The following is a 26993-nucleotide window of genomic DNA, read 5'->3' as shown; positions in this document are numbered from 1 at the left end:
AAGGATAAAAGAAGTTGATGCATGAATCAGCACCTTCCAAATTATATTCCTGAGCTAAATAATGCCACCAAAACATCTGCTTGTAAAATATCTAAACCAAAACAAGAATTGACTTTGCTGCAACTACAATCAATTGCCAAATAACATTATCATCAAGTCCTTTTTCCTTTTTCTTTTTTGGGAAGGTGGGGGAGGGGACAATATATCATTGCTACTTTATATTTACACAACAAAATGAACATATAAAAGGTCATTTTGAGAGCAAAAAAGCTACCGAACTTCTCCATCCACACCAAATTCCCCATCTTTATGATCCTCATTGTCACCATCCCTAAGAGAACCACTCCGATGATCTCGCTTTTGTTTCTTATGCTGGCCCTCAGAATTAACTTCAGAACTCCACACGTGCTGGTCGACCTATTACATCAAAGCTCTATGCATTAGAAAGTTTCTCCCTAATCTTCAGATATTTTCAAAGATGATATCAGACCTGTTTTGACTTCTTATGATCATTATCATGTCTGTAAGAATTTCTTGAATGATCTTTCTCATTTTCATTGTCATCAAAGGAACTCATATGCCGCTTGCGGTGTTTCTTATCTCTGTCACTTCCTAACCTTTTGATCTCCTCGAAACTGTATGTATCAGCCTTCTCGCTGTCTGTGCCATCTTTCTTGGTTCTTTCCCTCTCTTTTCTGCTTTTATCCCCTCTGTCTTTATCCCTTCTATGCTTTTCCTTCTTCTTTTCTCTATCTTTCCTTTCCTTCTCTTTTCTTGCCTGCAGAGCCATAATTCAACGCTAGTCAGCTTACCTTGGATGCTTTGACTACATCTATGACCAAGATGTATATACTGATTTGTTAATAGGCCTAATTTTTGGGTTTATGTCGTATACATAGAGTATGAGAATCCTTTGCTATTACACGCAATATCTTACAAATAAAATATTAGGCGTTTATAAAGAAGTAATTTTTTATTTGTTTCAGTTCAATAACTTAAATTAACCGAATATATCCTTTTTATGTCGCAATATACATTTATTTGTTGTATCTCAGCACCCGTATCCGCACTCGGAATACCCCCAAATCCAAATATTTATGTAATGCAGAATCTGACCTCTAGATCCCCACCCGTACCGGATACCCACATATGAGTCCAAGACACATAGGTTTAAAGAGAACTCCTTAGAATCTTATGGTTCAATAAGGGTGAATCTAAAATTTTCAGAAAGAAAATAGAAGACAATCCATATCAACCAATATCACATCCATACCACATCTATAACCCAAAATACGAAAGCGAGAGGAGAATAAGGGTTTGTAGTAAGTCAAGTACCTTATCCTCTTGCCGCTTCCGCTCCTTCTCTTTTGCCTTTTCTTTTAGTTCACTAATGAATTTGTCAAATATTTCCAGAAGAAAGCTCTCTTCGCCCATTATTCTGTAAAATAATAACAGCAAAAATAATCCATTCAATGTTACGACATAATGAGAATGTGAGAGTATGAGTAAAGAAGACTATTAAATATCAAAAGCATTTTGTTACAGCAAAAGAGGATAGACAAGTTAAAAGTAGAGATCATAATAATTACTTCATTGGGATCTAGAAACAATCCACAAATATCAGAAATGAAAAAACTAGTAACTGCTAGGTATTAAACTCTCGGTGTTGAAACAACTAATAATTGATATCAACCCATTTCCTTTGAGCGACAAGTAATTAAAAGTGATTTCGTGAAATGGTAATTCACGCTATACTATAAAAGACATAGCCAACTTAAACGTTGAGGAACATAAGCAACATATTATTCATCATATTGACTATTCTAAGTTATTTTTTAGAAGTATGTGAATTAATGGGATTAGAATATTGGAGTTAGTTTTTGAAAATAATATCAATTATCAGAGTTTCCAAAGATATGATCCTTGCAGTAATGATTACTAATTCCAGATCAATAAAAGCCAAAGTAGCTCCGTGCCTATCTCCGAAGATGGATTTGCAATCCTCCCATTTTGATGATGCAGTAATTTCCTGCAATCAGAGCAAAATAGATATACTGTTTTAAGGAAAACGTCATGGGATCGTTGCAATGTGAGAGATTATAAACTGTTTACTATACCTTTGATGTATGCAGAAGTTCATAGAATTCATCTGCTAGACGTTTACGTCTTTTAGCTTCTTTTTCTTCTCTCTCCCTGGCCCTTTCCAGTAACTCTTCAAAGACAAACTGTTTGGATGAAACAAGCAACTTCAATACTCAATGACTCGGCATGTCCAAAAGCATAGAGCAGAAAGTTTTGAAAGGAAGCATGGCAGAAGATGCAACATAGTCCGTGTATGACTTCTTATTCCTCCATTTGGAAAGGCAAGGGGGATAAGTTCTTTAAAAGTACTATTATCATCTTTTTGGAGTAATCCCTCATATAATATGGCTATTTTTTAACAAAGTACCTTACAAAGGTTTTGAAATGTTAAAAGTTTACCGTAAGCATACAAGAAGCCAACCAACTGTCTAAGCATAAGTCCTCGATAAGATACCTTGCAATTCCCGAGTACATAGATTATAGGTTTAAACCATGAACATAAAGAATTTCCAACACCCAAATGATATTTGAAGAATGAGAATATCCCCATTACAAAAATACAAAATAATTTTGATATCATCCAGTTATGTTGTTTCACCAAATTTGTAGAGTAAAACTCTAACCCTCTATAGCTATTACTTAATGTACATCTAACCATAAAAAACAGAAACAAGGCAAACTGCTTTGCATTAAGCAACTTGAGATATGTGCTGTAGGTGTAATATTAAGCACCGCTGTCCAGGAAAGAAATAAAGTAACTATGGGAATGGTCGCACGACAATAGAAGCAAAAACCTTCCAGCATTAGCGGATGACATTAAAACTAGCAAGTCCAATGACCCACTCTTCTGCAGCTCTTTTCAGGAAATAGCCTTCAGTAAAAGCAGAAACTAACACCAAATGTTGGATCAACGTGGTCCTCGCCTTTTTGCTAGAAGGTTTCAGGTTTACTTGTTAACCGACGCACAAGTCTTCTTTTAACTCCATTATCAAAAGATGCAAAATTTTATACGGTATAAGTTGTGGGCTTGTGGCTGATACTAATGAAAAATGACACTAAGCCCAGCTGACTGACGACCTAGGAGTTGCCAATTTAGCTTTCATAAAGTGACCAGCTTCCAATGAAACATAACATGGAAGTACCCCTTACGCCTTACCACTCAGTCCAATCAACTTACTCAGCACCTCACCAAACACAAAAAGGAGACAAATATATACAGATTTATATAGTGAAAGAGCGCTCTTTAGTTTCACTTAAAACTCAATTCTAACAAAAGTTCGATGTGGAACAGAATATACAGTGTCTTAGCCATAATTAGACCTTTAAGTTGGTATCTGATATTGGTGGAGAGCTAATATCCTTTGAAATTGCAACCTTAAAATCTTCAAGCGTCCAGGTTGATGTCAGTCCTATCTGAAAACAGAGGCTCAGCAAAAATATTAGGTACTAGCCAAAGCACCGCAGTGGTTAAATATGAAGGGTAATGGTTACCTCAGCCATCCTAATTGCATCTCTAATGCGTGACTTGTCATCAAGATACTGCAGCAAGATAACCAAAATAGGATATTATATGGAGCCTTGTCCATGCATTTGAGTTACCATTAAGTCTATAAATAACAAGCAGGATGATGGCATGAAATTTTTGTCATGAATACATCATTTCTCCATTTGTTAGGACATCTGAAATACCACAACGCAGTTGACTTGATTGCATTGATCAGGTTGAATTTGAAGGCAAAATCAAGCACCACAGTTTGGATAAAAGCAAAAATTATTGAACCGTATCTCTGTTAACAAGAATCAGTTCTGTACGTTAACAGTAATACAAACTTTAAGCATAGAAGTCGGCATCTTTATCTCAAAAGAAAAAAAAGGATGTCAACATCTGACTATATTTCGAAGGCGCATCTAAGAAATTATGACAAAATTCAATCATTGAAGGAGAGTGGGAACATGATCATTATTATGCTGAGGATACCAGCATGGACCTCTTTCATCAAGCAAAGAGATAAATACGGATAAATCTGATCATTAACTTGAATTCTTTTAGGAAGGGGCAGAAAAATAAAAGAATATATCTTTTAGTTAGTAGAAGTGTCTAGCCAAAGGCCAAAAGAGGCTTGAGTTTAGGAACTTGGTTTCTAAGTGAAATTTCTCTAGTGGGAAGTAGTTATTGGTTACCTCCAAATCCCAAGGAAATATGGCCTCCATACAAATGAGTGAATGCAAAGTAAAAAGCAATAATCATGTGAGACATAAAATTCATCTAGCAGGTTAACCTTTTTTTTTTCCCCTATTGCGTCTTATAGAATAGGAAATGAAACATCTAATCATTTCCGAGAGAATAACTCTAGTCCAAATTCTCCTTCCATTTCTTTACCAATGGTTTTCTTTTTCTTTGATAAGGAGTTTAAGATCGGTAACTGCCTCTCATGAATTCATAATGCTTTGACCCTAGATGTTACCAATATAACGCATTCTTCATCTCTTTAGAAGTGTAAATGTTATACAATTTGGCTATATGATAGCTTAATAATTCCATAACCTTTGGATTACAATTGATGTTTGACAGTTAACATCGCCTTATAGAAAGCAAGTCTTCTCACATGTATACTCCTTTCTTATCCACACCCAGCCGTTGTCTTTTGATATATCAATTTTTTTTTTAAACTTGTATCTAATAAGCATTTTGGGAAGTATGTAAGATCCTAAACCCTTTTTCCTGCAAAGATTCTTCTGTGTTGGGAATTGCATAAAAAGAACTTCCCAAAATTTCTAGGGACTTGAGGACTTCAAAAACTGCTATTGAAATCAACTTTTCAAGGTTCTTCAGATAATCCAAAATACAGCAATTATCCTCCCAATGAACAAATGACAGACTTTGACAAGCATGCTAGCCGAACATATCTTCTTTAAGTAAGGCCTCCTTTTGTTAAAGGAATTTTCTTTTTTGATGAGGTAAGATTTTATTAGAAAAAACAGTATCAAGCTGATACTGTTTCTTTGTAAGATTCCTTTTGTTAAAGCAATTATTCTAACCCATTCACAATGACATTTCTTTTTGACACGCATGCTAGTCAAACATATTTTCAGTAACTAAGGCCCATTTACAATGATATTTCAAAAGCAAAATTTCTCCCAACAGACACTATGCACCTACAGGTGCGCTTGCGTAACAAGATAACGTTTCCATACAATAGGGTGGAGGAGAGAGTTGTTGAAACATTGTACAAGAACTTGCAGTTCTTCCAGTATGCAACTACTTGTAATGCTAAGCTAGAGTGCCATCCAAAGATGTGCTAAGGTGCATCATTCAGGTGATCATATCATCAGAAATGACAACTAAATATCAATGGATCACTCTAAGTACTAGTAACCTTCTACTAAATATTAATGCATCACCCAAAATACACGTAACGCTGTAGTTTATGTTTTCTTTAAGAAAGCCTTCCCTCTAGTTTATGCTTCTCAAGAAAAGAGCAAAGTTTATATCATGAAGCTTGCACTAGTAGAATCTGTCGGAGATTCTGTCTCTGATAGAAGAGCAAACAGAGAAGATCGTGGAGGCATGTCAGGCTTCAACTGGTAATTGACTAAAATGCTTCAGATTGAAAATTTTCTAACGGCTGATTTAATAAATCCCGTTACAAACTGTAGTTGACAGATATATCACCAATTTAGTCCTTGCTTGCTTTAAAAAATCAATTTGGTTGTTTGGCACCATGATCTCTGCAGAACACTCAGTTTGTAAATTCAATCTGTGTTTGTCTAGTGGAAAGAATATGAAAACCTTATAAAAAGAAAATCTGTGTGCACACCTTTTCACATAGCAATTGTGCCACAAAAGTATAGTCCTTTTTCTCTAACCTCTAAATTCCATATCCTACAATATTATTTCCATCAGTACCTCCTTTTCCTCTTTGATATTAGGCCGAACTAAGCATGATTTGGTAATACTAATCAACAATAAAAAACAAAATGCTATCATCCACAGAAATTCACATGAAACATATCTCCCACGCCATAAGAAACTTCACCAATACATTTGTGAGCCAATGTACTACTTAGAGAGATATTAGCAACCTATGTTCACCTGTTTCTCCAGCTCATCAAAAACATCTTGAAATAAGTCTTTTGCTTTTGGCCCTGAGGTATTTGATGAGACAGCCAGATATGCAGGTAAATCTTTGACCTGAAAGCACAAAAAATAAAGAAGGAAATTCTTGGTTATGAAATTCAAAAAGAACACAAAACAAAAAGGAAATTAATGAATATAATCACTCTCAGGGAAAGTAAGAAAGAATTAATAACCTTAATGCAATAATCACGCCAGTTAGTTTTTGCATTAAGTATTCCCGCAGCAACATGCTCTTCCATCAGTTTTCGGAACTCATCACGATTTTTACGTTCTGCTTTCCTCATTTCATCCTATTTGAATCCGTGGTATATGTTCAGTAAGAAAGAGATAAAACGAAGTCTCAAAAGGTAAACTTAATGGAAAACCCCAGAGTCCAATTAACAATATACCATCCGCAGTTTCCTGTGCTCCTCCTCTTCCCTCTCTAAATCACGTATATATTCCTAATGTACAGAAAAAGAACAAGAAAAAAAAAAGGTTGCAACATAACTTCAATCCTGGTGCTTAAAAAATGAGATGTTAAAAAAAAATTGTGTGTAAGAAAAATAAGAACTACCTGGAAAATCTCCAAACGGTCAATTTTCTCAAGGCAAGAGCATCTTTCATCATCTTCTAAGCGGTCCTGAACTTTCCGCCACTGGCTGCTGGCCTGAACAAAAGAAGTCAGCAACAAAAGAAAGCTCTACCTCCTGGAAATGGAAAAACATAATATAGGAACTGATGCTAATTCCACTAGGACAAATACCTTAATAAAGTCACAGGATTTTAAAAATTCTAAATACTCCACTCGGTTGCGCTTCTGCTCCTCCAATGCCCTTGCACGCTCCTAAAAATGGTTCAGTACAAAGTAATAAGATAAAATTTCTCTTTAAAGCAGACCCCTTCTTCTATTTTTTGGGGCGAAAGGGAGCAGCAGAGGGAGGGAGAAAGAAGCGTTTCATGGTTTCGATTCAAGCAAAATTACACTCAATACAGGAAAGACGGAAGAGTGAAGATAAGAAAGTGTGTGCAAAATACCAATAAAGTCTGTTTAAATTGGAATCCATTGGTGAACAAATTTAAAATGCTGTCGCCCCTTGAGAACCCATTTAAAATTTATTCAATGAACACTAGATTTTAAGTTGAAACTTTAAAAACACTTATTTTTTCCCTCTTTATACCAAAAAAAAGGGTAACAAATTAAAAGACGTTTTGCAGAGGGAATGGAATGAATATTGTTAAGGTAATGAACCGAGAACCTAACTCAATTCTGAAAGCTAAGGTGGGGAGAATTGTCCAAGACCATATAAGGAAACTACAGTCCATACACCTAACTGATGAGGGATTCTAACACATTAATCACATGCCCAAGACTGGACAGAGCATCAAGTAACCTACGTGGGTAATATTGAATAGTCTAGCATCAGGATAGGTCTGCCTCTTAAACCATGTTTAAGATTGTCCAAGACCATATAAAGGAAACTACTACCCATAAGCCGAACCGATGTGGGATTCTAACACATAAATTGCACACCCAAGACTGGACACTTTTGGGGTGTTGAGTAACCTTGGTGGGCTAACATTGAATAGTCTAGCATCAGAATAAATCTGCCTCTAATACCATGTTTAAGAAAATGGACCTTGTGGCTTGTGCCTAACTCAACATGAAAGGCTAACTCAATTAGTGAGGCTTGTCCAAGATCATACAAGGAAATTACAGCCTGCAACTTAACCAATGCTGGATTCTAACAAATACAAGCAGAGAAGAATTGATCGACGCAAGGGCAATCCACAACTTCTTGTAAGTGCCTTCCTTTACTAACTATGTGGAAGAAGATTCACCTTTTTCTCAAGTTCCTCCATATAATCTTCAAAAAGGTCCTCACGATCTTTTGCTCGTTCAACAGCTTTAAAACGTTCATCATGTTCAAATATGGAGATTGCCTTACTGAATAACCAATAGCAGATAGTTAGTGGATCAAACTGAACTTGCACAAATGATGGAGCAAATTCAAGGTACACAAAAAATACAAACAATGATCAAGAACAGAAAACCAGCAGCATACAACTTAGCATTACAAATGAAAGACAAACCTCCATCTTGTAGATGGTGCCAGCTCCTTGCACTCCTGTGGAAGATTGAAAAATAACAGCAATTGTTGTGAAAATTATCAAATCTTTTTTTAAATAAGTGAAATATACCAAGTGTCTTACACATTCAGATATATCAAATGGAAGAAACTCACAAAAGAAAATCATAAAAAGAACATTTCGCTTACTTCTAACATTATCCTGAAATCTTCCCGAGCTTTCTTCTGTTTAATACGTCTCTCTTCAGCTTCCAGTTTTTTCTTATGGCTTAGATACTGGAACAGAACACAGAACTTACATATTAAGCTATAGATCTTATCTTTTTTTAAGTACAGTATGCTGAAACATTGAAGCAGCAATTGACCCATTCCAGATATTTGTTATGTAACCAAAACATCAACTGGAAAGGGAAAATTTTCCATCAACTGCATCATCATCAAATGCCTACTAGGAGAGATACCTCATTAAAAGCTTGCTTCCGCTCACCAAGAGATTTTAGAGCACCATATCTCCGGTCATTGATTATTGCTCTCATTGCCTGACAAATACAATTCATATCAAATGATCTTCCTCAATTATTCGGCATGCACAAAACAAAGCAAGTAACAAACCTGATCCCACGTCCAGTCAGACCCAATATTTGCAGACTCCAGAAGAATTTTGAATGCACTCTTTGCCTCCTGAATTTAGCAGCCAAGAGTTGAAGACAATATGCAAAAGGATATCATAACATGCAACGTAAGCAATAACTCAAGGCAATAAAGCTCAGATACTTAAACAGGAGAATAGGAGTAAGAGAAATTTTCAGAACATACAACCAAGGGAGAAAAACGGAAGAACAATTAAATTTACCGCTTTGCTCTCATAAACTAATGGTCCCGGCTCAACTGTTTTCTCTTCTGATGGAGTAGCACTTCCTGTTTCAGATACCGTAGCATCTTTCTTAACTTCCTGCATTTAAGGCGCAACATCAAGCACAAAGTACAAAAGAGAAAAACTCATCGGAGCATAATCTTCACCTGTTAGCAATTGACAAACAACTGCAGTACATTGTTGGATCAACATCCAGCTAATAAAAGCTTTCTTAGGGTTTTAACCACTAGTACTTACCTAATCACATAATTATTTCAAAAAGGCAAAGTACCTCCGTATTTTCCAGAGAAACTCCATCTTCATACACTACTGAGTCCTGAGCTGAAGGAAACTCAGAACTAGTCCTGCAAAAATTGAAGTCCAAATATGATAGCAACACAAGCCAGAGGCAAATTCAATCTGAAAGATATGAATCTTTCTAGCATACACTGGTGTTGCAACAGAATTTTCCAAGGTTACTGCTGTTCCATTTTTCTCTGAAGTAGCAACAGCTGGCGAGGCAGGTTCCAAAGAATTCTGCATTTCGACTGCACCAATCGTCAGGGAAGAAATATTACCAGATAAACTTGATGATTCTGAAGCCACAATAGTTGGTAAGTTAGAAACTGGTGCCACAGCAATTGGGCTTGACATAGCTCCTTGTGCTGAGACTGGTGAACCATTTGCACTGAGGGGTGATGTTTTCACACCAGAAATGGATCCAAAATCAGAAGCGTGTGAAATACTGTCCCTTTCTTTTCCCAATCCCTTGACTAAATCCACTTTCATACTCTGACGAGCCAACTGTAGATGCATAAATAATAGATTTTTGAGAAACAGATACAACAAAACAGAATATTTTCCTCTTTTTTTATCATGCAATTTAAAGCAATGAAAAATCCATATTGGATTTGAAATTTAACATCACCTTGACTTCATCAGGCATTTTCCATTTTGACTTTCTAGTAACCTTGTTGTAGTAATACCTGTAGAGAATAATCAAAGCAATCAGCATTATGCATAAATAAGACGCAAAAGTAAAGACCAACTAGAACAAGGACAAGAAGAACCTATATAAGTTACACACTTTTTTCCCTGAGGACTTGTAAATTCTCTCCAGTCAGTTGATGCATCCGCCCTCTGTCCCCAATGAAAACAGAATGGAAGCAGGTCAAGTCAAAAAGCTGAACATACCGTATCTCAGGAATAGATATCAGTAACTTCCAGCTGTACAGTCTAGGATGGAACATGGAAGCATGCGTGCAGTGGGTCAAAATAACATATGCATCAAGAAAGACAGCCCTCAAACAAGCTATAATCAAAAACCAAAGAAAACATGCAAATTCAAATGTTGAATAAGAAAACACTGACATTAACACCAGTCGGATGTTATTGATATCCTCTGCCAAACTTCAAAAGAAAAAAAGGAAAAGGCCCAAATTGCCCTTGTCGTTTGTGAAATGGTCTACTTTTACCCTCCTTTAAAGTTGGGTCAATCATACCCTCGCCATTACAAAACTGGCACACATTTGCCCTTTTTTCAATTCAGCTAACAGAATCATTAGAAAAGAAAATGATCATATTTACACATGTACTTTAGGAAATTGTTAATATTTATCCCAAGTTTAATGTTTGGGCTAATATAGGTCCAGACAGTTTACGTTTGCCCTCCACTTGAAAGTTGCCCTTGACCAAATTGGGTAGGGGAAGTAGGCAGTGGGCCATGGAGGGGGAGGTTGGTCAGGGCGGGGAGTTAGAGGGTGGGCGGAGGGTGCCATGGTGGGGGTGGGTCGGGGCGAGGTCGAGGTACAGTGGGTTAGGTCAAGGGTCCGGGGGTAGGGGTGGCAAGGGTGTGGATTGGGGGGTAAGGGTGGGGATGGGGAAAGTTGAAAGAGAGCCTTGGAAAATGTTTTCCCTCCTCTTGGTAGGGAAGTCATTCCATTTTCCTCCATTTGGAGAAAAATGATTTCAACAACAACAACCCAGTGGAATCCCACAAGTGGGGTAAGGAGAAAAATATTTTTTTAGAACATTTAAGCTAACCAAACATGGAAAAGTTGAAAAACATTTTTTCATTTATACCAAACACCCCAAGTATAAAAATTAGCAAAAACGTTTAGAATTATAATGAATTTTTCTATTTTTGAAGGCAAAGACAATCTTTGAAAGTATTTTTTTTTTACCCTTTTAAACCCACCAATTACATGGATCATCTTTTTCGGGCAATATATGTAAAAAAAAACTTAGAACAACATTGTTTTGGCTACAATTTTTTTGTTTGGCTAAAGATAATGATATTCTAGTCTAAGTTATTTTTACATACTTGACCAAAAAAAATATTGCATCTAAAGAAGAAATAAAAAGAAATACGCAAACGAACTCCATTATTTTGGCTAAAAATAATGAAATTCTAATCAAACGTTTTACAAATTTGACCCCAAAAAAATAAATATATAGTTGAAACAAATAGCTATTGCATGAAAAAAAGAAATTATTCTTTCTCTAGAAAATACATGGTTTGAACTCCATTGCTTTGGCAAAAAAATAATTAAATTCCAACCAAAAGTTTTAGAAATTTGACCCAAAAAAATAATAAATAGTTAAAACAAATAGCTATTGCATGAGGAAAAAATACACAATCTTTTTCTTTCTCTAAAAAGTACACTCTTTGAACTCCATTGCTTTGGCTAAACCTTCTTTTTATTTAGCTCAACTAATGGAGTTTGATTTGGCCTGAAAAGAAAAAAGAGGAAATACACAGTTGGAACAAATAACCATTTTATCTAAAGAGGAAACAAACACAATTGGCATAAAATACGCCATGTATATTAAGAAGAAACAAGGAGAAATACAATAGGAACAAATAAATCATTGTATTTTATTATGTGGCAAAAATAGTTGGAAATGTTAGATATGTACATAATGTAGTCTTGTTCCACGTTGAAATAGGAGTAGTATGTCCTTGTATAGTATAGCTATAAATAAGGACCTATTGTATTATATTGAACACACAATATCAATATATCATATTTTCTCTTGTGCCTTCTCACATGGTATCAGAGCTATCATGAGAGATTTATCGCTGTGCATAAATTCCAGCGATTCCGGGAAGTGAGATCAGTCACCGGAACCCTTTTGTCCGGCGACTTTTCAAAGCTGTTTTGCGTCTGCTTTGTCTCGGTTAGTGTTGTGCAAAATCCAACACTACCACAAGAGTAGTCACTGTCTGGCGACCAAACCCCAGTGAAAATCTCCGGCGGTAGTGTAGCGGTCGGAAGAAAATTTTCCGGCGAAGTTCTGACGTCGCGTGGGCCACCTTGCGGCCATTTTTTGGCGACTATTCTTCAGGACAGATTGTTCCTCTTGCAATTCCGAGCCTACCCATTCAGGTTACACCAAATTCCGACCACTTTTATATTTTTCCGGCGTTAACAGTGTTTTCCGGCGCAGAACAGTGTTCTATTTTCCTGGTGTAAACAGTGTTTTCTCAGCGATTTCTTCAGTTTTCCCAAAGGAGTTACTAATTTTCACTATTTCAAGTTAACCCTACTACTATTAATTGTAGCGACATGGGAACCGATACTTCGAATAGTCGGATGGTTTCTTTAGTGGATTATTTTGAGTTTCTTCAGTACAAAGCAGGTAAGCACACATCTTCTGAGATAGCTTCCGTTGTTCAAACAGGTAATAGCGTGACTTGTGTCTCTCAATCTTCATCCTCTGAGTCTTGGGTCATTGATTCAGGTGCATCGGATCATATTTCTGGTAACAAATCTCTTTTCACTACTATTTCGTATTCTCAATCTCTTCCAAGAGTCGCAATGGCCAATGGGTCTCAAACTATGGCAACTGCAATAGGTCAAGCAAGCCCAATTCCTTCTTTACCTTTAGATTCGGTTCTTTATGTCCCTAATAGTCCTTTTAATTTCATAGTTGTTAGTCGCCTAGCCAAATCACTTAAATGTGTCGTTTTATTTCTTAATGACCATGTTTTTGTACTGGAACACAGTACAAGGCGGATCATTGGTACCGGGCGTGAATCAAATGGACTTTATTACCTTATCCTTGCTAAATCACATGGACTCACATCTTGTCTTCCTTCAACAACTTGTCATGTTACTGATTCACCAGATTTATTACATAAATGGTTGGGACATCCTAGTTTGTCAAAACTTCAGAAAATGGTACCTGGTTTATCTCACTTGTCAGCTCTAGAGTGTGAGTCTTGTCAGCTCGGTAAGCATATTCGCTCTCATTTTCCTCGACGTATTGATAATCGAGCAGAGTCACCTTTTACTTTAGTCCATTCAGATGTTTGGGATCCTAGTCGGGTCAGTTCTACCTTAGGATTGCTACTTTGTTAGTTTCATTGATGACTATTCTAGGTGCACCTGGATATTTTTGATAAAAAATCGATCTGAGTTGTTTTCTATTTTCCAGACCTTTCACGCTGAAATTCAAAATCAATTTGGGGTTTCTATTCGCACATTTCGTAGTGATAATGCCCGAGAGTATTTATCTTTCCCATTTCAGCAGTTTATGAAATCTAATGGGATTATTCATCAAACATCTTGTCTGTACACATCTCAACAAAATGAGGTAGCTGAAAGAAAGAATAGACATCTTATTGAAACTGCTCGTACCCTACCCATACAATCTCATGCTCCGTTGCATTTTTTGGGGGATGCAGTTCTTACATCTTGCTATCTTATTAATCGTATGCCATCTTCAGCTATCCAGAACCAAGTTCCATTCTCTGTTATGTTTCCCCACTTACCTTTGTTCTCTCTTCCACCCCGTGTCTTTGGAAGCACTTGTTTTGTCCATAACCTTACTCCAGGAACAGATAAGTTAGCTCCCCGTGCTCTTAAGTGCGTATTTCTTGGTTTCCCGAGAACGCAAAAGGGGTATCGATGCTATTCTCTGACCTCCAGCGGTACCTTATGTCCGTTGATGTTACCTTCTTTGAAACCCAATCATACTTCACAGGTCCAGGTAATCACTTAGATATTTCTGAGATACTACCAATCTCTTCTTTTGGAGATTCAGTCACTATCTCTCATCCATCTTCCTCCACATCTCCAGCTCCACCACTTATAGCTCCCGTTCCACCATCTATAGCTCCAGTTTCATCACCTATAGGTCCAATTCCTCCACATAATCTAGTTCAACCTTCTACAGCTGCCCAGGTGATTCACGTCCTGCATCAGATTCTGCACCTACTGCGGACTTGTCTCCTCTTAGTCAACCAATTGCACTCCGCAAAGGTGTACGGTCCACACTTAATCCTAATCCCCACTATGTTGGTCTAAGTTATCATCGTCTGTCGTCACCTCATTATGTTTTTATATCTTCTTTGTCCACTGTTTCTATTCCTAAGTCTACAAGTGAGGCACTATCTCATCCTGGATGGCGACAGGCTATGATTGACGAGATGTCTGCTTTACATGCGAGTGGCACTTGGGAGCTTGTTCCTCTTCCTGCAGGTAAGTCTACTGTTGGTTGTCATTGGGTTTATGCCGTCAAAGTCGGCCAAGATGGCCAGGTTGATCGGCTTAAGGCTCGTCTTGTTGCAAAAGGATATACTCAGATTTTTGGGCTTGATTATAGTGATAGTTTCTCTCCCGTGGCTAAAGTAGCATATGTTCGTCTTTTTTTGTCCATGGTTGATGTACGTCATTGGCCTATTTATCAGTTAGACATTAAGAATGCTTTTCTCCACGGTGATCTTGACGAGGAAGTTTATATGGAGCAACCCAGGGGAGTTTAGTAGTTGTGTATGTAGATTGCGCAAGTCACTATATGGTTTGAAACGGTCCCCTCGAACCTGGTTTGGTAAGTTCAACACAATTATTCAGGAGTTCGGCATGACTCGTAGTGAGGCTGATCACTCTGTGTTTTATAAGCATTATGCTCCGAATCTGTGTATTTATATGGTGGTTTATGTTGATGATATTGTTATTACCGGCAACGATCAGGATGGTATTACTAATCTGAAGCAACATCTCTTTCAGCACTTCCAAACTAAGGATCTGGGCAGACTGAACTATTTTCTAGGTATTGAGGTCGTTCAGTCTAGCTCAGGTATTATTATTTCACAGCGGAAGTATGCCTTAGACATTCTTGAGGAGACTGGAATGATGGGTTGCAGACTTATTGACTCTCCTATGGATCAGAATGCTAAGCTTCTGCCTGGACAGGGGGAGCCTCTTAAAGACCCTACGAGATATAGGAGGTTGGTTGGAAAATTGAATTACCTCACAGTGACTAGACCTGACATTTCTTTTCCAGTGAGTGTTGTAAGTCAGTTTATGGATTTTCCCTGTGATAGTCACTGGGATGCAGTTGTTTGTATTCTTCGGTATATAAAGTCAGCTCCAGGCAAAGGATTACTATTTGAGGATCGAGGCCATGAGCAGATTATTGGGTACACAGATGCTGATTGGGCAGGATCACCTTCTGATAGACGATCTACATCTGGATATTGTGTTCTAGTAGGAGGTAATTTGGTCTCGTGGAAGAGCAAGAAACAAAATGTATTTGCTCGATCTAGCGCCGAAGCGGAATATCGGGTCATGGCTATGGCAACGTGTGAGTTAGTTTGGGTCAAGCAGTTGCTCAAGGAGTTAAAATTCGGAGAAATCAGCAGGATGGATATAGTGTGTGATAACCAAGCTGCTCTTCATATTGCGTCAAATCTGGTGTTCCATGAGAGGACTAAACACATTGAGATCGACTGTCACTTTGTCAGAGAAAAAATACTTTCAGGAGATATTGTTACAAAGTTTGTAAAGTTGAATGATCAACTAGCAAATATTTTCACTAAGTATCTTACTGGTTCTCGTATTAGTTACATGTGTAACAAGCTCGGTACATATGATGTGAATGCACCGGCTTGAGGGGGAGTGTTAGATATGTATATAATGTAGTCTTGTCCCACATTGGAATAGGAGTAGTATGTCCTTGTATAGTGTAGCTATAAATAAGGACCTCTTGTATTGTATTGAAGACACAATATCAATATATCATATTTTCTCCCGTGCCTTCTCACAGGAAAATACCCCACTTGAAAGCTAATTTCTTTTTCTTCCCATCCATGGCCTATAAGAGAGTGTATTTATGGTTTTAGCCACATCAGCATCCTGGAGGGTCGAGGCTATCAAATGCGAAGTTCAGGGAGTAATTAGAACCAAAATTAACAAAATGTACTAAGTCAAGGGGGTCTAGATATATTCTGCAAATAATTAACTATTTGTATATATTCTTGATTGGCGTCTTTCTTTGCTAAAGCTCATACTTCACCGCGCTTTGTCCTTACAACTCCAACAAATTTTGACACTTTTCCATAGTTTCTCTTTGACAATAGAAGGAAATAACTAGATTTCCTCACATTTAAACAATCCCATCAGAGTGACTAGAGGAAGGAAGTCAAGCTCTTAAAAGAAAACCTAATCTAAGCACACCTACTGATATTAAGATACAAAGAACTAAAAGCACATGCGCCAGAATGCGAGCTAGCTAATGAAACTTGGCAGGTTATTTTTCATATATCGGTAACTTCTATATTTATTGTTTGATCTTCTAGTTTATAAGCTGCACATCACAACAACAGTTAATTGCTCAAGTTTTAGGAACAAAGAATGAAGGTAACTCCGAGGATATATCATATGTTCCCTCCAAAAAGAAGAAAGTCAGGACACCTATGGTTTCTCATTGTATGACACATATTTAGGCAAATAGATCCAAAGAAAATGTGCATTGTGTAGCCTCATCTTAAAGTACTAGTCAAAGAAACTTGTTGCTTCGTATATCCATTTATTTTTCAACTAAGTCCTAGAACACTTGAATTAATTTCCAAAAGTTTATAAAGTTTATTTGTGGTTTGGGACCATCCTCAACAGATTAACTTTTGGGGTCTTGGCAAAATCCTAAATTATCAGTCTTCTACTTTTTTACTTCTTCCATGTTTTGTGCATATTTATTTCAATAGGATACAATTTTACGCTTTGAATAGCAACATAACTGCTTTGTAAGTGTTCAGACTTCCTTATACCTCCAGCTCTCAGTCCCTTAATATTTGTCCCTCACCTTAAACAATCAAAGTCCAAAAATCTCCCAACTAGCCAAACTACTCTTCTGTAAACCAGAATGAGAAGAGAGAACCTCAGTCTTACATCAAGTTTCCACTCTCCATCTAGCTATAGAGTGACAATGACATTACATTAATCAAGACAAAAAAATTGCTGGTAAAAAAATGGCCCAAAATAATCATGTAATGCATATGCTTAACACACATCTTTTAGAACGATAGTGGAAAATACAAAATCTTTTATATCTATACTGGAAACAAAAGGCAAATGAATATCCAAATGAAGACTACATAGTATAGCAAGATCAGAGAGATCTGCTCTCTCTCTCTCTCCGAACATTATGCAGAAATCACAGATGTTCAGGAAAGAAAGAGTGTTGAAGCTTCATACTTCAAGAATAGGATAAAACTTTTTTTAAGTACAAGAAATTGGATAAAACTAAACCGTCACTACTTGCATAAAGCAAAAGACTAAAAGCTGGCTGACAAGTGACCTCACCTCCATTTCTGTCATCAGCTCTAGAGGTTTCTCCCAGCTAGAGATTCTTGTCCTTCGATTATAATAATATCTACAAATCAATTGCAGAATTGTAAGAAAGTTAGTAATTGGTTGAAGTGATAAACCCATAGGAAATATAATAACAATAGCAATCATGATTGGCAAGTGATCATTAAAAGATGCTGAATTAGCAATACCTACTAGCATGAATCCACATGTAAAAGATGTATGATGGTAAATTGGGGTCAAAATAACTTCATTGATTGAGGTGGATCAAGTTATGCTAATCAATAGTCAGATAGAACTTGGTTGCGGTGAATGGCAGTCCATGCGGTGTCTTTGGCAGTCCGAGGGGACTCAGACTGCAGGGCACATTGACTTCGATACTACTGGAACAAAAAGGATGGGCAAAGCAGTTGTAGGTGGATACTTGAGGGACTTCTTGACAGTAATGGGAGCCAATTTACCCACTATTTGTTCGCAGACAACACATTAGTGTTTGTGATGCAGACATTAACCCAATATGGTATGAGATAGTACCAAGATTTGAAGATAAAACCTCACAAAGTATGAGATCATGTAAGTGGGCGGTGCAGTGGACCATATCGATTTGGAGCTCTACCCACTATACATCTTGGTGTGCCTTGCGTGCGTCTAACAAGGACCAAACAATGTGAAAAGTGATGATTGAAAGAGTTGAAAAGAGATTAGCAGGATGGCAGAGGAACTATTTGTCAAAAGGGAGGAAGGGAGTACAGAGTGCTTTGTCGACTATTCCGACATGCTTCATGTCACCGCTACAAGCACTGGTTAGTATTCATATAAATTAGAGAGACTCCAAAGGAACTGCTTATGGGAGTAAGGAAAGGGGGCTCCGAAGCTTCACTTAGTCAAATGGGAGAGAGTAACAACACTAAAGAGATGGGGAGGCCTCACGGATAGATCTTCATGTTTTCAGCAAGGCTCTACATAGATATTTGAGATCGAGGAACAAGCTCTATGAAGGGGGTAATAGCGGAAAAACATGAAAGGTGGATGGGGCCGAGGACTTAAAACACATTTTCCTTTTGGGAGCAGCCTGTGGAGGAATATTATGAAGGGATGGGACGAGTTCAACGGATATGTCCTATTTAGGGTTGGGGATGGAACTAGGGGCAATTTTTGGCAGCACATGTGGTGTGGTTGATTCACACATTTCCAAACATCTACGGAAAGAAATGACAGAACAACGCGTAAGAAGGATGCATGAGGAGGAATTCAATGGGACTTGAAGTATAGGAGGAGTGTCTTCAAGATTGGGAGATAGATGAACTTGAAAGCCTATTTGAAATGTTCTACAAGGTAAATGCATTGCTTGTCAAACAGGACTAATGGAGATGGGCTTGGGATCAACAGGAGGCTCTCAGTTAAATCGTATTACCATAAGCTTTTGGTTAGAGAAGAACTAGCATCCCTGTATCTATCAATTTGGCTGGGACACCAGAAAGGTATGTTTTTTGTCTTGGTTGACAGTAAGAGGAGTGATCTCAACAGCGAAACTAGAACGAGGAGGATTACATATGTCAGTTGGTTTTTTATGTATAACACTTCGTGTAAAGATATAGATCATCGCCGTTTGCATTATATGTGGCATATCAGTTATGAAGGGAGATTTTGAAATGGTTCGGCTACAATGGAGGATGTCAGGCACAGTGAAGGAGGCAATATTAAGTTGTGCTTTCAGAAGAAGGGAGAGAAGACAAAGGTGTGGGATGTTGCTCCACTAGCTCTTATGTCCTTCCTTTAAAGGGAGAGAAATATGAGAGTTGTTGAAGGGATAGAAAGTGATTGTGTACATTGATGAATATTACCTCTAATTTCTTTTTGGTGCACCAATTAGAATCCAGTTTGCAAGGAGATTGTGTATCCTTTATAGAGAATCATCTTTTTTGTGGATTTTCTACTTTATGGTTATACAGCTTGTTTTCCAAACTAATTCCTATCATAATAAAGTTATTTTACCTTTAAAAAAACATAGTAAAGAGTGCATATAGAAGCATTCAGGCGTAAGATATTGTTTTGATGCATTTCACCAAACTCTTCTACTTATTTCTCAAAGTTACACTGTAGCAAGGGCATGGAATAAGATGCTAAACATGAGAGATATCAGTTGAGTATGCAAGGAAACATGAAGAACCATTTTCCAGATTCACGACAGAATTACAAGAAGAAATAGAGACATTGCTTGGGAAGTGACATTTCCAGCAATGATGTGGACAATTTGGCGAGAAATTGAAGAGTCTTAAAGAGGAAAGGAAGTGCTAACTGTCAACTTTCCTGGTGAGCAGACACCTGAGATATGCAGCACATTTAACATTTTGACAGATGGAGCGTAGCAAGACGATCTAGAAAGAGGGATAAAAGCTCTAAGTTCACATCATCAGCTTCTATTTGATGGGATGGATAATTCTCCCAGGCACTGATACAGCCCTCCCTTTTTTTGGATGCCCAGAGTGAATTCCTCTAGGAACAACTGAACTATTAACCAAAGGTCTAATGACTCTCAAATACACGTGTTCTAGGGAATTGAACGTCATATTCTTATGAGTAACCTAGGTGAATATAATCCAAAAGCAAGGATTCCGATAAGTCAAATTCGGCATGCTCTTCTTTTAGTGTCTAGAGCACTCAAACTATAAATGATTGGATCTGGATGAAAAGCTAATACTTTTCCACTCCTTTTCCTGTATAGCAATGTTTTATATCAGTACATTCACTGAAATCTTAAACGTTTGCTTATCAAAAATTGGAGTATCATAGAATTGAAAATTTGACTCTCTTAGTGACTACACCCATTAACCTTAACATGTTACCAAGTATTAAAACCAAGTCAAAAAGGGAAATCACATACTTCTTTCCATTTCCAGAAGTATGTTCAATCCAATCTGACGGAGTAGCCTCAACAGAAATTGCAGTATCATAGAATTGAATTTGACTCTCTTAGCCATTACGCACACCCATTAACCTTAACATATTACCAAGAATTAAAAACAAGAAAAGAAGGTACACATACTTCTTCCCATTTCGAGAAGTATGCTCAATCCAATCTGACAGAGCAGTCTCAACAGAGTCAACCCCATAAACAGCTTCCTGAAACCCAAAATATATTAAAAACATTGAAACAGATAGAAACATAAACAATTAAACACATTGAATTCTCACTGGAACAGCCAAGTGGGCTGCTAGTTCCCCAGTCTTCTGCATATTTGTCACAGAGTTCACATTATGATTACTTGTTGACATCCAGGGTTGTCCCCCTGACGGAAAACTATGATCATGTATCTGCATCTGATAATGGGAGCTGGAAGAATCTGCATTTACCTGCTGTTTCCCACAAGATGAAGATGGCAACAGAAATGATGAATTTCAACAATATGATGAAAGAAAACATTGAAAACTAATAAAACAATAACCGCAAGAGCTCTTCTCAAGGTCTTACATTATATGAAGAAGATAATGGCAAAGTTGGGCCACCTGCACCAGGCATGTGGTTATTTGACATTGGAAGATTTGGCTGAAATGGTGCTTGAACAGGAGTGACAGGCCTATTTCGCTGAAAATCATGGGGAGTAGGTGGTCCTTGAGGCATGCTATGTCCTCCTACTACAGGTCTACCAGCAACCTGTTGCATTGATTGAGGAAATTGGATTTGTGAAGGTTGAGGAGGCATTGCAACATTTGTATGTCCAAGTGGCTGAAACTGTTGAGATGGCCCGGAAACATATGGTTGTGCCTGCTGGGGTGGAAGCATAGGCTGGAACTGCTAAACGTGGGAAACATAATTATCATAGCAATTCTATAGTCAAACACCATTTATCCCTCCACCCCAGCCCCCAAAATACGTAAAAAACTTTACCTGCAGCGACATGGATGGAATAGCACCCTGATGAGGACCTTGAGGACCAGCCAAAGGCGGTATAGGAGGCTTCTCAACCAACATTCATGCAAGAGAGAACAGATGAAATCAGCAATATAACTACTTTTCAATCACATTTAGTTGAAATTCCAATCATTGCACCAATGTTGAGAGTATCCATGCACAACTGCCTAAATTAATTCGAAGGACGAGACCTGAATCTGGGAGACAAAACGGATAGTAGCATGAAAACTTTATTCTTGTTTTGATAAATCAGAATAAAATGGTGTAAAATTGTGTACAAAATAACTGGTGTGGCTCAACCCCAGTCATCATCTAATCAATACAAAGCTTGAAATGAGAATAACGACAGATAGCAAACATATGGCCTATCATAGAGCTTGACCAGAATGGACAAAATTATAAGCATCTTTACCTAAAGGCTTGGGTTCAACTGCTTCTGATGGCCAAAGTGTCTTTTCTTTTCGGGTTACAAGAAACACATCTTTTAATGCAAAAATTTTGTCAAACTAGGAAAAAACTAGAATATATTAGTGAGACTTCAGCTAAGCTAGTTAAGATGCAACTCACTGGTAGTTTATTGAGTTGGAGTTGTTATTCTACAAGGGTATGATTACTTTTTAATAACCATCTGACATAGTCTCATTCCAACCCATCCACTATCCATTGATACACCTATCCAAGCCAACTAGTTCTTTCTACTTTTGAGCCACAATGTCCAAATCAGCCGTTAAGGGCTCTGCTTGTCTTTCCCAGGTAATTGCAGAGTACTGAATCTTTTAACTTATGACAAACCTTCCAAGAAAATTAACACTGAGAATTGGCCAGAAAATGAACTTTCTAAGAATACATGAAATCGTCCACCTCACTCTCATCTAAACTTAGAAGAAAAGGAATCTACACTAAAACGGGATGGACGGAAAGCACCGTCAGACAGAAGAAAAATGAAAGCAAACTGATGGCCAAGTGATGCAAAAAGTAGAACTACTTTACAAACAGAATGCATTGCACCTTCTACTTGACAGTTGGATATGGGAGAAGGGGAGGGATAGACGGTTCTCAGTCAAATTATTCTATCACAAACTCCTAGTAAGGAATGAAGTAGACTTCCCCCCATTTTTTGGATTGGATACCAAGGGCGCCCAAAAAACGTCGCTTCTTTGTGTGGTTGGCTGCTAAGGGAGCAATATTGACTGCCGAGAATTTGAGAAGGAGAATCATACATGTTAGCTGGTGCTATATGTGTAATTGTTCAGGAGAAGATGTGGACCACTTACTACTTACATTGTCAAGTAGTTACGCGCCTATGGTGGGAGGTCCTAAACTGCTTAAGAGTACAATGGGTCACGCCAAGAACAGTAAAGGAGGCAATGTACATCTGAGCTTTCAGAAGAAGGAGGAGAAGACCCAAGGCATGGGATGTAGTTCCAGTAGGTGTTTATGTGGGTAGTTTGGAGGGAAAGGAATAGGAAAGTGTTTGAAGGGGTCGACGATGATTTTGTACATGTAAGGAGCAGCCTCCTGTCTCTAGTTCCTTTTTGGTACACCCATAAGGTCCTTGTTTGTATAGATGATTAGCTGACTTTTGTAGAGAAACATATTTAGGTCTAAGTTGCTCTACTTTTGGGTATACTACTTGTATATGGGGATTTCCCTTACATAAATTAAAATTAATTACCTTACTAAAAAATAGGGCCACTAGCATTTTTAGTCCATGTGTTATTGCATTATTACTTTTTAGTCCTTGGATATGCGAAGAAGCACATTTGACCTTCAATTAAGCAATGTGTGTGTGTCCTTATACTAACAAACATCAAACAAAATTATGGGCTGTTAAACATTAAGGACAACAAATTCAGGCATCTAATTTTCCCTTGTTTTGTACTCCATAAATTATTTCTTGTATTCTATTCTGGTGGGTTAGTCATCAGACGTGGCAATAAGTTGAAAAGCAACATTGAACACTCAAGACTACACTTTGCATTTGTTATTGTCATGTTCTGTTTCTATCTCGTTTAAGCATGCAAAGGTCATCTGAGCTTACATTTAATCAAATCTTACATAGTTTCAGAACAAAAATTCATGGGAGCAACCGGAGAAGTGGAGAACCCCCACCGTCAAGCAGCAGCCGCAGGCAGAGGCTTCCAAGGATAACGAGCAGCATCTGGCGACGAAAAAGCCTGTTATATCAATGAGAAGAACCCAGAAACTTGCCGAGTTTATTATTCATTCTCCTTACCCTCAGGAAAACCTCCATTTTTTTCGCTACTTTCACATTCACTAGTATTTCATATGGTGTTACTCTTTCAGTTTTGCTCAGCTCGTCATTTTCATTTGCCAATTTTGGTGAATTAAGATTTTGTAGATTGCAATTTCAGTGTTCTTAAGATTAAGATGGAAATATTGCAGATAATCAAGGAATCTCTGTTGGCTCTGAATGGAAAAGGAAGTTCAAGTCCCGTATGCAATTGTTAAGTACATGGAAGACAAACACTACTATTGAATTTCAGGAAAGTTCTTAGTCTTCAGTTGAAGAATTCTACAAGAAAGGGAGAGGAAAGGTTTCTTTGTAATGGCAGATAATCTAATTAAAACACATAAATAGGGTTTTTTTCTTGTCTTAAGTTTTTGCATTGAAAGTAACACAGAATACCGAATTGCCCTTTGTAGAGTTAACAGTCCATTATTTGTTTGGCTTCCATTAGTTTAAGGACTAAAAACATACACATTGCTTAATGAAGGTTAAATGTGCTTCGACGCATATCAGAAGGACTAAACTAGGAAAAATGCAACAACACAGGGACTAAAAATGCTATTTGCCCAACAAATATCTATTTTTAACAGGGAAAACTAGTAACTTAAGGAGAAACATCCAAGGATTGGAATAGGAACTCCTCCTCCTCCTCCTCCTCCTCCTCCTTTTGGCAATCCATTTTAGAAAGAACATGCATCACCCATACTCTTATAAGGATAAATATTAAGAAATATTTTGACTATCAAACTGGAAGAGTAAAGCAACAAGCCAAAGCAAACAACAGGGAAAATAATGAAGTAATTTCCAATCAGAAAGCCTCTAGGAGTTCCATTCCAGAACTTGGTCCCTAAATGTATGAAATCAGAGGTATCCTCTAAAGGCAGCCCCATCAAGAAGAAAGCAGAAAGAAAACAGATCAACCTACTAGTCCTTAATGGAAGCTATCCTCAACTTCTCTATGCTCGTAGAGACACTAACAGCAGCACAGATGTCTCAACTATTAACTGTAATAGATTCAAAATATGACTGAAGAATGATAGGGACAGATCTCTGCAATCAATATTATCCAGGAGAAGAATGTTGTCAGTAAAAGACGAAAACCGAAAGCAAACGTGATAATAGAATCTCAACCAATTCTTTTACCTACTGCACATCAGTTTTCAGATCATTCTTACTCTAAATATCCACCACCAAAGTAAACAGAGCAGACTGACAAACCACGTCACCTCTTTGTTAATAAGGGTTAGTTTCATAGCAACAAAATTCAAGTTAATAGTAAACACATGTAAGACACAAACAAATTCTCCAGGAGCAATACTCAGGAAGACTTTAGAAGAACGTACTTTCATTTATGTATAGTGCCTCACGTGGGTGACCGAGGTTCAATCCCCAGCAACGGCGTACCTTTCTTTCCTTATCAGAAAAAAATGTATATTGTCTAGACATATGTAAGTCAAGGCAGAAGACTCTACTGATAGAGAAGGCGTAAGATTCTTACAAAATTAGTAAAGAGGATTAGGCCTAGGATAGTTGCTCTCATAACAGATTTCAAACAAAACTATTGAAAGACTACATTTTTGTTATTAAGACAAAATCTCTCTCACTCTCTCTCCCACACACACACACATGTATGAATGATACAGATTGCATATTCATTATACCTTGGCACACCTCCATTCAGCAACTACTATGCCTTCCGAGAAGCATTTTCTGATAAAGTAACATTCATTGATGTAGTGGAGGAAAATTCCGGTATATAAGTGGTATACAAAAAGTGGTAGAACCTTATTCTCTACATACACAGATTTTGACACCAACGTATTCAATGTACCAGAGATACCAAAGTATTTGATGTATAAATACCAGAGAATGCATAAGAATTTTATATTAAACCGAAATTTTCTAACTTTAGGAAAAGGGAAAAAGATTCTTCTGGAAGGGATACCTGCATGGCAGTGAAGTGAGAATTATTAGCCATGGCAGGATGGCCAAATCAGAAGCAACCCTGGTAAACATCAGTGGTTTCACATCAGAATATTTATGCAATATGTCGAAGCATATGTAAAAACATGCCAAAAGATAAAATTTCATGTTATACAACCATCAACCTAAACAATGGATAACATGATAGAAAACACAGTGCAGAAGTACATAGCATGCCATGCCATATTTTACCAAAAGAATCTCAAGACAAAATATAGCGGCATTAAATCAAATATGAAAAATATAGCATTAGATGCCCTCCATGACAAACCCCGTACTGGTGCATTTCAAAAGGATTTCATTATATGCTCCAAACAAACAAAGGTTACCTCTTGCTTAATAAAACCAGTATATTCAGTCTGGAAAGAAATGAAGTTCTGCAAGAAATGAAGTTCCAGGAACAAAAAGATTAAAAAACATTAAAAAAATATATATATAACATAAAGCACATTAAGCAAAGTGGAAGAAGACCTACATACAGAAGAAGAAAAAAAGAACAAAAAAAAAAAGCTCCTTTTTTACTACATTGACACACACATGCATGCAGATAGTAATACAAACAAGTCACAGTTCAACAATTAAACTTTTCCAAGACTTCAAAATTAGGTCTATAAAGTACTAGAAATTTATTAGGGAAACTCATTATTGGTGCAATCCAAATTGTAATTAAAATCGACCCAAAAAAGTTGTTTACCAAATTAATAGCTCAAAATTATTAAAGAATATTCCACTTCTTAATCAAACAAACCCTAAACCCTAAGAGAAGGCAAAAGGAAACCCAGCGTTCTGTTATTAATTTCAATCAAACAATCCAAGCATGAGGAGTCCATTTTGCATTTCAATAGAGAGGATACTAGCAATTTAACATAAAGTTAACACATACGATGTCTTGTCTTCTGGTATTTCGCGAAAAATATGAAGCTTGGATTGGAGTTGGGAAAAAAAAATGCCGCAGTAACTATTCAAGGAGCCGTTTAGAGGGATCTATTCCAGTTTTGAGAATAAAAGAAATGGTGTACGATTTTATGCAAAAACGGATCACGTGATGTTAAAACACCATATTCATATTTACCCAAAAAAAAAAATGTTATAAATATATTATATTATTTA

At 37.3% G+C, this 26993-nt stretch overlaps 1 protein-coding gene across 1 annotated transcript; it reads right to left on the bottom strand.

Annotated features, from left to right (window-relative positions):
- Positions 1–26864, bottom strand: LOC104243461 (pre-mRNA-processing protein 40A-like). Its single transcript, XM_070170781.1, has 31 exons — positions 26767–26864; positions 26213–26260; positions 25846–25905; positions 23762–23810; positions 21626–21694; positions 21209–21532; positions 20932–21093; positions 20783–20859; positions 17731–17800; positions 10230–10282; positions 10071–10128; positions 9591–9946; positions 9435–9507; positions 9143–9241; positions 8902–8970; positions 8751–8828; positions 8479–8565; positions 8294–8328; positions 8042–8147; positions 6966–7046; positions 6777–6869; positions 6610–6663; positions 6394–6510; positions 6176–6274; positions 3574–3621; positions 3403–3495; positions 2118–2225; positions 1977–2029; positions 1336–1438; positions 491–778; positions 1–417 (listed from the first exon to the last, which is right to left on the bottom strand). The coding sequence occupies exons 5-31, from the start codon at positions 21635–21637 to the stop codon at positions 271–273; spliced, it is 2943 nt and encodes a 980-aa protein (XP_070026882.1). The 5' UTR covers positions 21638–21694; positions 23762–23810; positions 25846–25905; positions 26213–26260; positions 26767–26864; the 3' UTR covers positions 1–270.
- Positions 26865–26993: the final 129 nt, after the last annotated feature.

This window comes from Nicotiana sylvestris, chromosome 3, assembly GCF_000393655.2.
Source record: "Nicotiana sylvestris chromosome 3, ASM39365v2, whole genome shotgun sequence".
In the NCBI taxonomy this organism is placed as follows: Eukaryota; Viridiplantae; Streptophyta; class Magnoliopsida; order Solanales; family Solanaceae; genus Nicotiana; species Nicotiana sylvestris.
Note: the sequence above shows the minus strand (reverse complement) of the source record. Positions and strands in the feature narration are given on the sequence as shown.

Coding starts and splice junctions, on each gene's coding strand:
- LOC104243461 (XM_070170781.1), bottom strand. Junction 6,275..6,393: donor GGCGTGATTATTGCATTAAG/GTTATTAATTCT, acceptor TTGTGCTTTCAG/GTCAAAGATTTACCTGCATA. Junction 3,496..3,573: donor ATGCAATTAGGATGGCTGAG/GTAACCATTACC, acceptor CTCTGTTTTCAG/ATAGGACTGACATCAACCTG.